The following is a 19,066-nucleotide window of genomic DNA, read 5'->3' as shown; positions in this document are numbered from 1 at the left end:
TGAGACTTCATGGAGTTGTCAGTGAGTTCATAGGGTTTAAAATTGTTCCCTTACACATTCATACAAATGCTGTGTAAATTCATGGAAGAGAATTTACTGCATTATTTTCTTTTGCAACATCACAAGATTCTGAGAACAGTCTTCCTATATTTAAAATGACAAAATGTGTTAAATAATATTTAAGTAGATGCTTTCTGTTCCAAGTTTACTAATTTTCAATTAGTGATTAAAATTGTTTTCAGCTGAGAACCTGACAAAGCTTGAAGCTCTGTTAATATCTCTAATCTCATCATAATTCCATTTTTTGATGTACTAAGGCATTTCAGCAGCATTTACAAGATTAATCTTCATGGAATTTTCTGTTAGTTATTGCTGGAATTTTCCACTAGAAAGAAAGTAGGACAGTTTTATTTAAGAAAAGATCATTAGTGGTACTGTCTTCTGGGAGCAGACCTGAAGCCCTATCCTTACATGTAGTCACATTTATCTGTCTGCCTGCCTCCCCTACCCATGGCCTTTCATCCTTTTGAATTAGAACAAGGGACCTAGAGAAATACTTAAGTGCAGTATTTGTTTTTGGTTTCTGATAATGCATTTGGATCTCATAGCAGGAGCAATAACATAGAATAAAAGCATTATTCTGGTATAACTGACATCAAAAAGATATTTTGAGACTTAAAAGCCTTTCTCCTGAAATAGGGCATCTTAAAAAAATAAAATTATTGCAACTGTATAATAGTTCTCATTGTAAGCAAACCCTTTCTTGGTACTATTCCTTTTAAATACCTATTTCTGCTACATGATGAAAAGCTGGGCTTTTATATGAGATTTGTAGATTTATTTACTCTTGTGGATTAATTATTCCCATTTTGGCACTTCACGTGGCAGAGTTGCCTTGAATGAATCACAGAAATTGGAAAGAACTGAATGTAAGTCTCATGAATGAGAAAAATTATGTATATAGCACAAACTCATTTCTAATGCGTGAGAATCAGCTCCTTAAGATTGCACCTATGGCCTCATAAAAAGAAGGAAATAGATGTTAACAACTAGTCATATAAATAAAATATAGTGGGTTATAAAAATAGCATCTACTAGATTTACATTTAAAGTAGCAGAAGATACTAAGTAAACACGGGGAAATATTTTTGGGGTTTTTTTCCCTTCTGCTGAGGAGGACAGAGACTCATAAAAAACCCAGTAAAATGAAAGCATTCCTTCTTTCAGGGAAACAGTCCAGAAGATGATTTTTAGTCTTTTGATGGTCATAATTTCCTAGTTCACACAAAAAAATCAGGCTGATTTACATCAAAAAACTCAATTGCTTAATTTAAGCTACTTTGAGGATTTAACTGGAGCCATTTTATTCCCTTTCCTAATAACTGCAGCACAATTTTATTTTAATGCATTATCAGAAGGAAGATGATTTTTAATCAGTTGTTAGGCAGAATATATCTCCAATAATATGTAATTAAGTGCTGTTTTCCCTGTTTACATGGTGTATATATATATATATATATGTATATTTAAAGCTATCTTTTGCAAAGATATAAATGGTTTGGAGAAAGGAAGAAAACATGAATTGGTGTTTATGTCTTACAAGTTGTATTCACTCTCCATTTTTAGAGATTTTCACTGACAAACTTTTAAAGTCTTCACAGTTGTATAAAGATTTCTTTCCTTTCTACAAGAGAAAAAATACTTATGCTGCAACTAATTATAAACTATTTGCTGTTATCTAACATTAGAGCAGCTATAACTGAAATTGGTACTTTGCTAACCAGGTAATTGAGGCAAACAAAAACTTCAGAATTTACCTCAATTTGAGCTATTGCCTTTTCCACCACTGCCCACCCCAGTATCACAATGCAGGAAAAACATAAATGATAAGAAAGATGGCAGGGCAATACATAGATAATAGGGAAAATTATGTACATTAAAAAAAAACAAACTATCAAGCAGTTCAAAGGTGAGATTTATAAATATATAAACCAGCTTTGGAGAGAATAAAGAAGGTGTAATGCAAAGGCAGTGAATTTCAAGTGCATGGCATGCATAATTTCTAGGCACACTGACACTGCAAATATGTAGGATATTGCATTTTCAATAGCCTTCCTTTCTAGAATAACAAATCCAACAAAGACATTCAAAGCTCTAATGCATTAAAGCCTACATATGGAAATCTTTTACATTTTTCATACTGAAACATTTCAGGCTGAAAAGAGGAAAAAAGATTAGATTTTTTTTTCCCCATACATGTTTCTTAAAACACAATTTACAAGGCTGTGTTAATACATTAAATATTTTTAGAAGAGTTGAGTAGAATATTGAGTTGAATATTAACTAAAAGCTGCTCCCCAGACACCATGTCCTAGCTGAACAAGGCAGGACTCTTGATGCTGGGCCTTTGCAGAAGAATTCCCAGTGGAAACCTCTCCTGCTGCTTTTTGCAACAGCTGTGCTGAGCAGGGTTATCTGAGATGGAGCTGTGGATTAGCACATGAAAGATACACAACACATGTTTTTGTGAAAATACTTAGCTGCCTCTTTCAGAGAATTCTTTCCTTGCTGATTTCCTATGATAAGAGCTTCCCCAGAGTCTCTTCTTCTTAGGAGAGGAACCAACTCCAAAGAATAAGAAAATGGCAGCACCAGAGGCACATCCTTCTGAGAGACTCTGAGAATCTCCTTTAACATCAGTTTTTTGCTAGATAAAGTAAAATGTTCTCATGGAATATCTGAGGGCTTAACAACTTAAATTAGATGGCATCCCATTGAGTAAGAGAGGCAGGACTGGCTACAAAACCTTTAGCTTTTAGGCCTTCTTTCCAGTGGAATGATATTATATTTGCATAAAACAGAGCTAGAGAAGTCACTACAGAAAATAAACAGAATTTTATAAAAGAGAAACATGACTAAAAGCTGGAAATTAAAACAACTACTTTTTTTCCACCGAATACAGAACACCATGCAGCACAGTCACATGAATCAGTTACTTGCTCAAACTGCACTTGAAACCATGTGGTTGTTGCTTCCACAGGCATATAACATGGCAAAGAACAACAAAAACTTCCTAAAATAGTTCCAAAACTTGCTTCAGCTGAAGAGAAAACGTAGAAGAAAATTATTTCACATAGAGAAACAAGGCCCACTGGAGCTTCCTCATCTGGTAAATTCAAGGCATTTCTGCTCTATTGTGAAATTTCCACTTGCTATATGATAAGGTAATTTAGCTCTGGGCAAATTTCTTTATACAGATCAATAGAGCCAGATACATTTTTAATAAAATCTTACCAACTCTCAGCTCTATCCTTCCCTCTGCCAAATGAAGAAATTAAAAATACTGAGTACTGCATCTGCTCTTTCTCCTGTCACTTGCTGTCCATAGTACATACCCATCTTTAGGTTGAAAAAGCATTGAACTATTAATGTGTATTTTGGTAGAAAAAAGAATTTTTTTTTTTCATACTTAATGATGTGTCTCAGGGGAAGGATTATATAATGCTCAAAATGTAACCTGGAGGGAAATAGTGCCTTTATATCTTATTAACCTAAGACCATTACCACAATAAAAGGCCATCTCTATCCCCAGGCAATATCATATAAGCATCATTTTTTTTTTTAATTAGTGATCCAAAATTATTTATAGATAATTAGAAAGATTATTAAAGTTACTGACTCTTCAATAGATACACACTTTAGATTGGATATGAAGCTTTGGGTTTCCCATTCAGTAAAGGTGATAACACACTTACTTTTCTGTCTGGCCAGTTGTATTTTGCAAATATGGTATCATATGTGTCCACAGCTCCATCAGTGATCAGCATTATGGCTTGGCTGCAAATGCTTCCTTGTCCTGTGTGATTGAACTGCAAAAGGAAACAACCATTAGGAACAGCACATTCCTGTTACATGAAAACACACAGGATCACACATGGATTTTGTCACATCTCTAGCATCCTTAGAAGAAGTCAAAAAGATTCAGGCTGAAAACATTTTTTCATAGATTTTTTGTTCTTGGTGAACTGAAAAATAAGAGACATGCATAAATGTAGCACTACAAAAAATTAAAATTGTATTCTCCTGGTTTAGATAGGTGATGAGTATTGATGCACCCATAGGGTTTGATTAAATGCATCCATAGGGTTCATTTAAAAGAACATGTTACACAGAAAGTAATCAATGGTGATTTTTCTGAGAAGTACAGGGGATACACAGCTCCTGAGAGACATCTGACTATTCATATGGCATTCATTCATATTCACTCAGGATTCCATTCCATATGCTATTTTCCTTTAAATATTTATCTGGGAGAACCCAGTTCATATTTATATACCCTGAGATTCTCCTATTACCCCAGATGAATACATGTAAGTAACTCAGGCTGCTGAAGTGCAGTACTTGAGCACAGGTACTCAGACAGCAATCAGCAATCCTCTGGCATAAGCAAAGGCAGCTTCATCCTTACACAAATGGGATTTTCTCCTGTCAAAGAACAAACACATTGTCATCATATGAGCTTTGATCTCTTCATTCTGGAGTTGGTACTCTGACTCTGAATCCATGTGTCTCCATTTGCTTTGGTTGCAGAATAAGTTGTTATTTGTCTATTACCTTATGTGTTCAAGGAACTTTGGGGAAACATCCATCTCTTAGGACAAAAAATAGCAAAGTTTTAAAATTATTTGATTTTTAATTTCTCTGTGTGAACACTTAAAAAAATCTATGAAAACATCAATAAATGGGATATTACAATTACTTCCTTGTAGTTTTCACGTACATTATCACATTTGAGGTCAGGCAAGACCTCATCCTATCACCCTTCTCTTGATGGTGAGAAGGCCAAGCAAGAATTACCTTGTCCCACCTCACCAGCCTTGCTGTGCCCCAGAATAGGGTGGTGGTTCAATTTAAAAAGCAGTACCTGTGTTCATAGGGGAATTACCTGGCAGGGACTCTGACTGCTCCTGCAGTCATGAAAAATTATTCAGAGCATTCTGGTTTGATTTGAAGTACCAACAGCTCTGACTTTTATTTTTTCCACAGTCTGTTTGCCCTTAACTGTTTTCAAACTCTAAAATCCACTTTTTCTGAAAAAGTGATCCTAAAAATGTCATCTTTGTAGAAATGCCTGCAGTAGAAGAGGGTGGGTGGTGGGTCCCCAAAGTCCTCTGTCTTTTCTGCCTTCACATTTCTGGATCTGAGTGGCCATACCCACATTCAACAACCATTTCTATCACACCACCTGCATCCCTCCTCAAGATCAGCTTCCTTTTCATCCAACAGAAACCTCAGCAAACAGGACCAGAAGCAGCCTGCCTAAAAGGGCATCTAATGTGGATTTACAGAGTTAGCTGTATTGTGATCACTGCCTCTGTGTAATGTGCAAGGCAGTCACTCAAAATTCTCCCATCATGACAGGTTTTCCAGTCTTAACCAGAACCAGAATTATTAAAGTGGGATTCCTTCATGATCTTACAGACATTTTTTTCTCATAAAGGTGAAGTTACTTTGTCTAGGGATATATTCTTCACATGGACAATATATTTTAAAAGTGACAAGGTATCTGAAAAGAGAAATTAATGAAGGGGAAATGCCTTTGTACATTTATTTTAAAACACCACTCTGTATGCATCTGCATTATTCTACACAGTTATCTGAATATTTTGAAGAATGAGATTAAATTCAAATACTTTGATGAGTAATATCTTCTCATATTTGTCTAAAACTTTTAATTTTATTGAATAGCAAGAGTGATGAAAGTGTTTTCCATAATAATAACAATGACAAGGGGCTTATGATGAACTACAATTAACTCAGTGATTCATCAGTTAGCAGCAAAAATTTCAATGCATCCTGACATTTACAGCAGTTGGTTGTGATTAACAGTCTTTGAAATGTCACAGAATTTTATTTAATTGGTTATGATTTTTTTAAAGGTAATCACTTCAAAGAGCACATTTGTCACCAAAAGAGATAATTGCAGTTGTCACATGACATAGTAGGTGTCTGACTACTGTACCAAGCACTTCTGTATTCTTCCTCTCTACAATGTACACTGCCTAAATTGACAGTTGGAAAGAATTTGGAAGTGGATTTTTAAACATGCTTTTCAAAGGTATCAGTAGCAAACATCTTCAAGTCTTGACAACCATAGCAAATATTGAAAGGTAATTGCAAGGCAAAATTGACTGAGTTTAATTAGTGTAACCCCTGAACCATTTTAAAATCCAACCAGAGTCTTTATAGACTATTTGTGTAACACAAAGCTTTCTCTATTTTTTTCCTCTACTATACCACCACCCACTCCTTCCCCCTCCCCATTCAACCACTTTTTTTCTTTTTAATGAAGAAAAGACATCCTTAGCTAACCTATAATTCAAATAGGCTTCTGGCACATAAAGGTCACATCCTGCAAAGTGGAAAATGGTTTGCTGTACTCTGCTGAGGAGAGATTGAGCTTTTCCTCTGGCCTAGGTGGCTTTAATTGAGCCAACCAGAGACATTGCAGATATGCCTGTATAAAATGGAAAATATTTTTATGCTGGCATTTCTGGATGTTTATACACAAGAAGGATTGAATCTATCTGAAACTTCATTTTAAAGCATAAATAGAAGCAATAAATAGAGCAGCTTGAAGAGATCTGAGCATACACGTAGCAGAGTCCATCATGATCTTACAGATCTCATCATGGGTGCAGTTCAGCACATGGGCTATCAGATCCCTTTAGTCTCAGAGCTATCAGATTATCTAATGAGAGTTTTATACCACATTCATCATTATAACTTCAGTTACCTCACAGATTTTAAACCAAAGCAAAACAGGTCTTGCTTCAGGTCTTCACTTCCTGCAATGTGATTTTTTTTTTTCAGTTTACATACATTTGGAGGACTAGCACTGAACATCTCTTGCACTGAGGCATTCATACTCTTTTTCTGGTTCCCAAGACTCTATTTGGTGGCCACAATTCTTAATAAAACCTCTACAAACAGCCTACAGTGTCCTTTACTTCATGCACCTTTTCCCATTGTCGTTTTTGGCATGCACCACACGAAGGCATTAGTTCCACACTGTCTAACTGAACACACGAGCTGTGGGTGGAAGAAGATACTCCTTTTTTCATTTTAAGATTTTATGCCTGGAAAAGAATCAATCAATATTGCCCTTCAAGATGAATACACAGGAATTAGAACCATTAATTAATCTAGGATCACACAGCATAAAGGCAGGCACACTTGTCAAACTTTTTTTGAGAATATTTGGGTTTGAGCTCTTTTTTCCAAGTACATCCTTCAATCAAAAGACATTTTGCTATTTAGTTTAGATGACTTCTTTTCATCTTCCAGCAGACTAACACACTTCAGAGTATTTTTTCCACAAAATACATGATTATACTTCAGGAAACATTTTAAAACATTTTCAGGAATATAAACTCAGTTGAAAAAAGGGAAAACAAGAAGGAGGTGAAAAACAAAAAGGATCTGAAAAGCATGAACTTACTTCATTGAGCATGTTGAAAGCTTCATTTAAAGCAATGTCCAGCATTCCAATTCCTTTTGCAAAAAGTTTGTCAAGGTGTTCCCTGAAATGCTGAAACATGAACAGGAAGTTTTCATTTGTCAGGATGTTGTTACAACAGACCTGTTGATGATTAAGGATTTCTGAATAATTCAGACCAACTTCTTAGGCTTAAATGCCCACAGACACTAACTAACAAAATAATTCCCAGTTAACCTTTTCTGACTCTTCAACTAACACTAAACTAAGGATATCTTAGTACAATAATGATGCAAAGACATCATATTTTTCATACATTTTGGCTACTTATTCAATCCAATAATTTTGGTTTTGTTTTTTGTGTTTTTATTTAGAGATCTTCTTCATATTTTCTTTTCACTTCGTGTAGTAATTTTATATAATTTATAACGATTTTCCCTGCAGGTTTTTGGAATGTGATAGTTAATAAAAATTATTTTTTCTAACAATTAGCTTTGAGAGTACACACCTCTAAAAGATTATAGATTCTAATCATTAGGTCATTGAAGTATAAAAGCAGTTTATCACTCAATATTAATATTAGACTCATTAAAAACTGTTCTACACAAGAAGACAAGACAATTAATTTGTAAGAAGAAAATGAAGACCTGTGTGGTGGGAAACAGCAGGGGAGGCAATGCTTTTGTGAAGTGCTATTGCAGTCTTTACAATTGGCTAAAAAGTACAAAAGAACTGCAAAACAGAAAAGGGTATTTCAACCCAACTAGTAAAGAAAAAATGTCAGGGCAAGACATATGCCACTGTAATATTAGTTTAAAGAAAAAGAATACGTGATTTCAGAATGAGATAAAAATCACCTTAATTCCACTTTCAATAACTTGCAGAAACCAAACAGATCTCAAAAAGCAGGAGTCCCTTGCTCTTAATGAAGCAAAAACCATACTTCAACTTTACAACTTAAAGTGCTCTTTTTAGTAATAGAATGGTTTACCTCAGTCTCTTTTTGCTGTCATTTTGGAGCCCTCGTTTGACTGGGGTATCTGTCCAATGTGTGCACAAACATTCCTGGACAACTGTATGCTTAATTCCCATGTGCAAATACCAGAATGTGCAATATCTAATTGCAGACTCATATACCTAATTGACATGCATAATCTTGGTAATTCTGAATGCAAATTAGGCACACAATTATGACAATCAGAGATTGATGTCTGATTACAAAATTACAGGGTCAGAGCTGCAGAGAGTTGAGTGAGGAAGCACAGGAGTGTTCAGCTGGGGCGGGGTCTGCGATCACCCAGAAGGGTCTCAAAGACACGGGCTGAGGAGAACGAGGATACAAATCCACATGTGCAGCTAAGTCAGGATGAGGCCCTCCAGAACTTAAGTGAGAAGAAACCCAGGATGGTTTTTGATGTCCTTCACATTCTGTGTGTCATGGGACAGTCAGAACATTAAAATCACACCACTGCTGCATATGGCTTTGGCATAACTGAACAAGAAGACAGATTCATAACCAATTATCATGATTGAAGTTGGAATTTCTCTTATAATGAGGTTGTTGCAAGCATCTTTTGGTACACCCTAGTGTATTCCCCTTTTCTAGCCTCACAGTTAAATGAACAACTGCAGGGATTTGGGATCATACTTGGTTAGATGATTACATTAAATTTTTATTCTTTGGGGATTAGGTAAAATTGTCTCTCAAAATATGATAGCAACTTGCATTTTTGTTACTTCTTAGTTTCCTACTTTTGATTTACTAGGATTTAAGAGTTAATTAATTCAAATAATTCAAGTTAAGCAATTTATTTCAGCAAATCTGTGCTTGGGAGTTGACACATATTCAGAGCCATTTTCAGGATTCAGAACACAGGCAAAGTTAGGGAGGTAGAAAGGGCAATCTGAATACAGGCAAGAATTTGATTTTCCTTTCCCAATTCCAGGTCATTGCAGGCAATTTAAAAACTCTTCTGAGATGAAGGCCAGAAACTGAATTCTTCCTTCATGGCAGGAGCTGTCAAACTTGTAGCCAAAATGAGACACTGATTTATCTAGCCCATACAAAACATGAAGAATGATTTGCTAATTTTGTGGCAATTCTCAGGAAATTCTAAGGCAACTCCTTTTTCTGGTCTGTTATTTTAGAGGCTGCTGCAATGGCCTCACAAGGTTTATTGAGATTAGACAAGCTGACTGGTATCTATGATCACAAAGGGATGACAAATTTTTGTATTCTGGAAGCAAAGGGAAAGTGGTCACCCTCCAAGCAAACAGAGTCCAGTGTCTGCACAGCCATGGTGGAAATTCTTTGGCTTCCATTAAAATAATATAAGAATACTCCATAACCTTCAAAGTTTTATCCTTTCTAAACAGGAATAAAAGGAAAAGAACAAACTGCAGCCATCTTCATTTGACATCTGAGAACAGGAAACAAACACATCTGAAAGCAGGTGATGATACATTAACACAGAGACCTGAGCTCCAGGTCTCCAGCTCCAGGTAAGGGCTGTGACAACCAGCCCATCTCAGACACACACAGAAAAGCTCAGAAGATGCCAGCTGAGGCAGTCCCAAAGGCAATCCCAGCATTCCTGTTCACTGCAGCAAGCATTGCAGAATTATACCAATGGGTTTTTTTCCCCAGCATCATGACAGACTGTTAGAGCAGAGAGCTTGGCTCACCTTTTCATTGGCACACAGATGAGACCTCACAGGTTGCTTTAATGCATTTTAACATGAGAGCACTGCCTAAAGCCTCACACACACAGATACAACACTCAGTAAGCTGAGCTTGCTATGGTCTACAGCAGATCCCTCTCCTGAAAGTCCTGGAAACCTGTTTCCCTTTATATTAACTCTCTCTGGCACTGACAAAATGGAAGGAAACCAATAGAGCATTTACTCTCATAAACTGAAAGTAACCCAAATAAAGTCCCCATCTCTACTCTTCCCACTAATCTAGAAAAAAAATACATTTTTAAAATTATTTTTATTTACTTTAAGGCTTCAGAATTAGTTGAATTTAATTTTTATTATAACCACCAAAGTTTTGATTTCATTCTTGTTAAGCCAATATGCTGCACAGGAGTCCCAGCACCTTGCACAAATACTTATTAAGTGCCTACTTTTGTTTACCAAAAACAAGGCATCACTTATGATGAGTAGGAATACCCAAATTAGATTGGGTACAGGACCATGGATTCAAGCCAATGAATAAAGCATTTTCCACTGAATCCAAAAAGGAACAGTTCACTACTAATATATGCACAGAGGTTACACAGTTCCACTGGAAGAGCATATTTGCTATTAACTGTCTGACAAGGTTGAGCTTCCTACAGAAAAGCATTATTAATGGCTTCAACATTCCTCCAGGTTTCCTTGTCAGCTTTACTGCAAGTCTTTGCTACTTCTAGAATTACTTCCCATGCCTATCCACACATGCTGTAACTCCACATGGCCCTGGGACATGCTTGGCAAAGATTTATCAGCTTTGTGAAGATGGACTGCATCAGCACACAAACAGGAAAGGAGAAAAAGCCAGTCAGGAGGCCTGTGTGAGGTGGGAGACTGATGTTCACCTGTGTGTCACAGGGAGCTTTACCCACGTGCACTGACAGATAAATGTGTAAAATGCATTTAGGCATCAGCCCACTGCAAACCCTTGGGCAGGCAATTACAGGTTACCTGGCTGTAATGATCATCCAACCCCTTCTGTTTCCTCACTCACTGTGCTGGAAAAGAAGGGGGCTTTTTGGGGAAAAACTAATCATAAAAACAATGCTGAATGAAGAGCTCAAGATCCAATACACTCAGATTAAAACCAAATTCTTCTTAAGTAAATTAGTTACTGCAATAGAAAAAGTCAGACCAAATTTCAGTGGTCAGGGGCTTACTGAAACTTTTGAGGGACGATAGCAGCTTGACAGTTTTAAAGTAAGAGTAGACTTCAGTGAGACTTTACTATTTTGGGGTTTTTAACAGCTAAGCAATACAGTTGATTCTTTTTTTTTTGTCATCTGACAGAGATGGATAGATAAATATGCAAAAGTAATTTGCTTAAATAGAATTCAATATGCAAAATTTGTATTTACCAACCTCTTATTGGCAATTTCACTCAGCTTCTTTGCTGAATCAGTCTTCTGGTTATTTAATTTCTGGTAATTGCATAGAAAAATAAAAGCTTCTTGGAAGTTATACATTACATCTGTCTATTTCTGTCATTCGAATTTACGCTGGGGTAAGTTCTTGATTTAGTTTGGAGTTACTGTGCCTATCTGTGCATCTAGAAGATGATATATTTCATCTGGAAACATTTACAGAGAAATGTCCTCAACCCATATATAGTACATTAAAAAAACATATAAAAGAGGAATGTATATTGTAATATTGTTACTTCAAATCTGAAGTTACATTAAATCAGATTGTCATCCGATTCCTTTGGGGTAGGTAAATTGTAACATGGAGTTTCTCAAAGATGAAAACCTCTTGGCCCAAGAAAACTAGCATTAAAATAGGCAGTTCCACATGTTTGCAATTTGTGGAGAAAGTGCAGACGGTGACAGAATAGTGTCTGAACTATTTCCCACTCTTTTTTAAATTTGTGTATAGCAAATTGATACACTTCAAGGTAGCAGCTGTTTAACACTGATGCCAAATTATAAAATAGTCTGGTAAAATTCAAATATACCTTGCATATTTTATATTACCAAACCACATTTAGGATCACAGATTAATTTCAACCTCAGTTATGCTACCCAATGCAATTACAGATTTAATTTTTGTGATAAACGAAACTTAAAGCAAGTTCTGCAAATTAGGGATAGCTTACAATTTCCACATATCTAAATTGAACTGTAGCTTTGTGCCAACACAAAAATTTATGACAATTGCTAGGCTGTGAAAACTTCTAGAAATAAGAGGAGACAGAGTGACACCTGCCATATCACCTGACATTATAATTATTCCAAAAACAAATTACTGTATTTTCCCATTGTAAAATGAAAGTTGAAACACTCTATCTTGGATGAATTCTAGTACTGGGGTTCCTATGTGTTTCTTAGGAAAACTGGTGGCAAATACATTAACACCATTCACATAACTGTCATATCAAAACACAAACATATTGGAAGTTGAAACTTTGTCTTTTACAAATACATGAAGCAAACTCCATTCAAGAAGGTTTCTGAAAAGAAAAATGCCTTCTCAAGTGTACCTGACAGAAATTCCAGATTGCTCTCAAAGCTGCACACAACAAGCACTTACAGAACCAGCAGTTTTGCAGAAAAGTAATAGAACAACCTGCTCAAAACCTGGGGAAGTTTCTAAACAGATTACACAAATTATACAAGCATCTCCTCCTTTGCAGGTTGTTGCCAGCAGTAAGAAAAACTAAAGTTAAATGAAGATTTACTATTCAAGTCTGTGTTACTTGGCTGTTCTTCAAGCTGGCAGGGAAGTGGTATAGATGCTTAGACCCTTACTTCTTTCAAAGTATCTTCACACTTTCTCAAGGAGAAGCACGTTACATGCTGGAGATTGATGAAAGTATTTTTTTTTCTCCAACCTTTGTTCTTTTCCCCCCACAAAAATGCAGGGATGTGTTAAACATTAAAATGCTTGATGATAATAAATGTATTTGATGTCCCTCAAAAGTCTACTGTAATATAGCAGACATTTATTAATGCTTTAACAAAAAATTGGTCTTGATCAAGTAACCCCTAACTTGTTAGGAGTTAGACTTGTTCAAAAAACATTCCTGCTTTTGCTACACCAATCACTATGAAATCTGTACCAGTCTTCAAAACATTCATCTAGCCAGGCTGAGCATTGCAAAGGTAAAAGTACTGATGCTCTATTTTCTTTTCCATCTGACTGCTCTCTTTACTTAACAAAACGATGCAGGATCAAGAATCTTTGGCTAACTTGAGCTCCGTTATCATATAAATTAAGTCTAACTTTTCACCCCTTACTGAAACAGCTGTGAGAAGAGTGTTCAGTTCAGATATTCCAGTTGAGTCTTAACTCTTAAGTTAAGCACAGATGCAAATGGACAAAAGACTGCATACTCTCGAGGAAAAGAATGCTTCATCAATAATAATTGGGATGTTATTCAGGGAGAAATGCAGGTTCCTTCCTCTGTGTGCACTTTATACATATTTACCCTAATGTCAAGTATATGTTCTTACCTGAAAGACAGAGAAAAATTGAAGGAAGGGGATGGAACTGAAGTTGGCTTTCTAATACCTTCCCTGGTGCTTGCAACAGGAAACTAAAATCCATTACTGAAGGGAAAGTGCCACCACAGAGTGGACATAGGAGAGCTACAATGCTTTAAATGCTTTTTCATTCTTTGATGAGAGTGGGTTTTGTTTTTTTTTTATTTTAGGTAAGTTTTCCCTTACTACTGTGGTCCAGAAAAAAGGTAAGTGTTCTAGAGCCAATGTGTGGAATGAACACTGTGTTTACAGTACTGTTTCCATTCCAAAAAAGAGGTGGGGAGGGGATCAAGAGTGACAGTGTTTCATGAGAAAATGTATAAACCAGACAGCTTTTTTCTTTTTTCTTTCTTTCTTTTCTAAGACTAATTGAATTTTCTGAAAGTCTGGCTCTGTGGAAGCCTGTTACATTCCTGAAAATTATAGGTAAGGGTTTCTGCATCCCATCCCTGAACGTGAACGAGCGTGTTTATTTGCTACCCGAAATCCCACTGAATATTCAGCACCAACACCACGAAGGAGCACTCATTTCCCAGGCTGCTCTGAGCCCTGAGCCTGAAGCTCTTTCCTGTAGCCTACAAACAAATCCTTCCCTTCCCTGAAGATGCTCCCATGTCTGTTTTCCCTGGGCAGGCAGGGGGTGGGAGTGGAAGAGGCTCTGGCTGTCGCCCAAAGCCAGGATCCACTCACGCCTGGACCTTGGGCAGACAAGGCTGTGCTGGGAAGGGCTGGGCAGGAGCAGGGCTGGCAGTGCTGGCACCACAGAGCCCTCCAGCAGGAGCAAACACCACATTCAGTTCTGCCTAAAAAGGAGCATTTGCTCTCTCCCCACACCCAGCCCTGGCCCGGCTGCCCTAAGTCAGAATAACTTAAATTATTCTGCTGAGAACCTGGTTTGCCCTTCAGCTCTCTACAAATGAAGTGCAAGGGATAAGGACAGCAATTCTTCTGGAGTCTGTTTCTTTGTTTTGTTAAAGTTGAGAGATTAAACAAGATTCAAAGAACACCGTTCAGCATCTTTAAGTGACATCCTCAGAGTGGAAAGATTCCATCTGAAAACATCTGAGCCTTGCAGGAAGACAGCAAAGTGGTTCTTCAATAAATAATTTCAAGATAAATATAGACTGGGGTACTGATCCTGTGAGAGCAATTTTTATTTGGAGTTATTGAGACAGCTGCCTTGCTCGTGAGATTAAAAGCTCCAAACATCTCAGAGTAATTTCTTATCTCTGCTTCTAAGAACTGTCTGTATTTGGTACAAGTGGTGTCAGATGAACCTGGCAAGATGCAGTTAGCAATAATTGGGGTGTATGGCACAGGGGGATTTTTTCCTTAAGGGTCATTTAATGGGAATTTTTTATATTGAAATTCATGTACTATGGTTTAAAAAAAAAAGGTAGGAATTCAAGTTTATTCAGCATAAGCTAATAGATGGGTAAAATTATTTGGTTCCATGCATGTTTCCAGGCACAGTGCTGCATTAAGTGATATGTGTCTTAAGAGAGGTCAGGACTATGAATAGCAACATAAAAGAGTGGTAGAGTGAACTGCTAAAAATTCAGTCCCTGCAATCATCAGCATCAAACATCTCCTCTTCCCACATAAAAGAAATATGTGTAGCAATATGAAATACCATTACAGCAAATTTTAATTGTTTCCATCTAAAGTTATCATTTGAGAATAGATATTTGCCAGCTAAAGAAAAATTGTTCTGACTTTTTAAAAATACTTGTATTTCTTTTGGTGCTAGTAAAGTTTATACTAACAGATGTGATCATCATTGCAGCCATTCAATTGAGAAGAATATTTGACATAAAAATGAAGGATAGAAAGTTCTGAACCAAATATATAGCTATATTTTCAGATCTAGGTTGGAATTAAAAAAAATCAGGCAGATGTAGACATATATAAACTGAAACAATAGATTATATCAAAACATTGCCTGTCAATCTCCTGCTCTACTTTGCCAGTACAGAAACATGTTCACATGCTGATAACGACTGCTTGGAAAAGCTACAAAACACAGTGTTTGCCTTGATGTTGTTCTTGGGTTTTTCATCATTTCATAAACAAATGAAAAGAAAGAGTTATTATTATTACCAGTGAACTTGCAAAGGAGTATTTACCTTTTAAGACTGGTTGAGAAAGTGTAATTTTATCTGCTTTTTCCTCTGATATTACAATGGACAATGGCAATTACACCAAAAAAGACAAACAAAAAAACCCCAAAAACTACAGTAGTAGTCTGGTGTATCTGTGAGACTCACAGAAATAAAAGTTATAACCCAAATAATTGAATACTTTTGATGAGTTCCAAAACACAGCTAAATATTCTGATAGCTCTGGACCAATTTTGGAATGTGCACATGAACAACATTTGAGGACATCTTTTTTCTATGGGCCTGACTTAAGAGCTCTGAATTCAAGAGAAACTTCTCCAGTTAATATAGTGAGTTTTGATGAGGCCCCCAGGTAAATTTGCTGTGTCAGTCAAATCACACAGTATCACATCTTACAACAGTATCAGATATTTCAGAAAGCTGTTTTTAACTGGGTTCAGGAGCATGATAACTGAATTACTCATGTAGGATTAAGTGGCTGTCCACCTCCTTGGACAATCTCTACTTTGTACTCTGAGCTGTACTGGGGACAATGGAACTTTTGTGCCTTCTAGTGTTTAGGCAAATAAAGTTTTAACTTCATTACAGTGTCTAGAAAAATGATATAAGAACATATGAGGTCACATGTAAAAAAGAAATGAATATTGGGCAAGTCATGGTTTACACAAATGCACCCAACTATTACATGCTACCTATCTCAGTTTTTTTTTAAGCTCTGGCCTTTCAAGGAAAGAACAAGAACTACCTTAGAAATATAACCAACTAGAAAAAAGTTCATATTTAATTATGTCCCCAGATATCGCATATATTATTCAGTTTATAGACAAAGGACAAAGTTATTCTCTAAATAAATAAATAAATAAATAATCTCCCTAATCAGAAATTATATCAACATTTACTCTGAAAAACAAAATGTGAACTTTTATTTCGTTATTTTGAAAAATCGAGCTCTGTTCTTAAAATCTGGGCATCATCTGGGTGGCATAAAAACATTTTGATCAATTAAATTAAAATAAATCTGATATTAAGTAACATATGGGTGTGGGGTAATCTGCATTTTGATCAGTTGCAGAATGACAGAAAGGTTAACTGTGGGATTCATTCCAGACAGGACATCTGGGCAATACATTTGAATCTTTGGTCTGCATCTAGAACTTGCACAGATTTCATGTGGCTCATTTGACGTACACAGAAAAAGGGCTCATTTAGAAAGTTGCACCACAATTCACAAATGAGGGACTTCAACATTAAATTCATGCCCACATAGCAACCAAATGATATTTAGATACCTGCAGTGGTAAATATCAAATATATAAAAGAAGAAGCCCATGAAGAATAATTTCTGTAGGACATAGATAAAGCGCAAAGAACTCTTGGGAGTTACACAATGGAGTAAAGATCAGCATAACAACATCAAAAATCATTTTGTCTTGGTAAAAATAAAGAGACCCAGCACTGACACACTCCAAAGGGTGTTTTCAGAGCTGTGTTCTCTAATTCCTGCTCAGAGACAACCTGAGCACAAGTGAAGTACCACACTGGGTGTTGAGCAGAGTTCAGTGTTCAGCTGAAACTTTACTGTTCCTTTTCTTTTAGTGAGAATAGAAACTACTTAAAGAAAGAATAAGCCTGCTCCAGCCACAGGCCAGGCTCGGGACAGGAGGACAAACCACTCTGAGACAGGAAGCCTTAGCAAGGAAGAAGCTGTAAAATAACAGACATGGCTCATTTTAACAGGCTTTTCCCTCTACAAGAATCACAGGGCTTTTCAACCATCATATTTCATCATTTCACATGGCAGAAATAATTTTACCTCAGCTCCTAAAATTCCCTGCACAGAACCACTGAAAAAAACTGTCAGGAAATAAACGAAACTTCAAGCTACAGATTCATACTGCAATCTCTCTTCAAATAAAATTTGCACTGTAGTCACCATAATGGGTTTTTTTGCCTAAAAATTCTAGCAGGATGAAACTAATCTGAACATTTGCACAGAACATTCTTGAATGAATACATTATTACATTGACAGACCTATTTGGAATGTTAAATTATTTTATTCTTATAGTATTACATTTGTTTGGAGATTTTGCTTCAATTTTTGTGTTACTTTGAGTTAAGAATGCAATCTCTTCCTCAGTAAATTTTGTTAACAGAATGATAGTTCAATTTAAAGTGGTTAAAATATTTTTCTTAAAATAATTACCAAACTTTATTAACAGTATATTTTCAGTGACTGCAATTTCCCATTAAGTTTATTCAACCAAATTGACAGGGAGATTATTTCTTTCTTTCTGTGGAGTCACACAAAACTCTTTGAAATGGCATGAGCAGAATAATTAATACATTTTAATAATGGAATGCATTGTAGTAGGAAAAGATCATTATAGCACATTGTCACCCACTGCATCCCAGCTCTCCACTGTTTTGTTACTTTCATTTCTTACCTCTTTGTTGGCTCTGTCTGCTTGAACTAATGTTCCATTCAGACACGGCTCTACATAGTGGAGTTCTTCATTATACTACAGAGGGAAATACAAAGTATGATGAAAAATTTAATTAAAAGCTTGGAAGATACAAGTCAATTTAATGACTTAGAACTACAGTGAATGAAATATGCACAGAAAGCAAGAACAAAAGGATTTTGTTCATTTTTAAAAACTGGCTGAGGTATTTCTTTTCCTTTTACATGATTCTTAATTTTCAGAGGTTTATACTTCTAAAGGAGCATTGAATGGATGCCAAAACTCAGGTGGACTTAAGGGTACTATAAACCACTAGCTGGCAAAAATATCCCTCAAATTGAAATCTGGATAATATTAAGAGATCATGTTTGATACATCACAAACTGAGCTCATAATTAACTGATAATTCTTTTCTAGATGTAAGAAAAGTCCTGAAAAATACTTATGGCACTGTCTAACATTTTAAAAGGTTAATACTGGAACAACTACACCCAAAAAAAAAAATCTGTAAATTGAATCAATCCTGTAAATGACTGACAATTTTCAAAATTCCAGTCAAGCATTATATTAGTATATATTATTATATATTATATAATATATTTTATATATATATTATAATTATTATATTATTATACACAAAGTCATGAATATGTGACAGATCTTGAAGGAATTATCTGTTTTTCTCACAAGGTGTAGGTAAGCTACATAGCCTAGTCCTACATTCAGAAGCATCCTAAGCATGAAAAAAAAATGAAAACTCCTCTGCA

At 36.0% G+C, this 19,066-nt stretch overlaps 1 protein-coding gene across 1 annotated transcript in view; it reads right to left on the bottom strand.

Moving 5' to 3' along the window:
• CACNA2D3 (calcium voltage-gated channel auxiliary subunit alpha2delta 3) overlaps positions 1–19,066 on the bottom strand; it is a 385,949-nt gene that overhangs the window by 185,205 nt on the left and 181,678 nt on the right. The window contains exons 9-11 of the mRNA XM_054640357.2: positions 18,282–18,356; positions 7,502–7,591; positions 3,756–3,869 (exon numbers count right to left, since the gene is read on the bottom strand). Of these exons, the coding sequence (XP_054496332.2) occupies positions 3,756–3,869; positions 7,502–7,591; positions 18,282–18,356 (279 nt within the window). The remainder of the gene's footprint in view (positions 1–3,755; positions 3,870–7,501; positions 7,592–18,281; positions 18,357–19,066) is intronic.

The sequence above is a fragment of the Agelaius phoeniceus genome, chromosome 11 (genome assembly GCF_051311805.1).
Source record: "Agelaius phoeniceus isolate bAgePho1 chromosome 11, bAgePho1.hap1, whole genome shotgun sequence".
Classification (NCBI taxonomy): domain Eukaryota; kingdom Metazoa; phylum Chordata; class Aves; order Passeriformes; family Icteridae; genus Agelaius; species Agelaius phoeniceus.
Note: the sequence above shows the minus strand (reverse complement) of the source record. Positions and strands in the feature narration are given on the sequence as shown.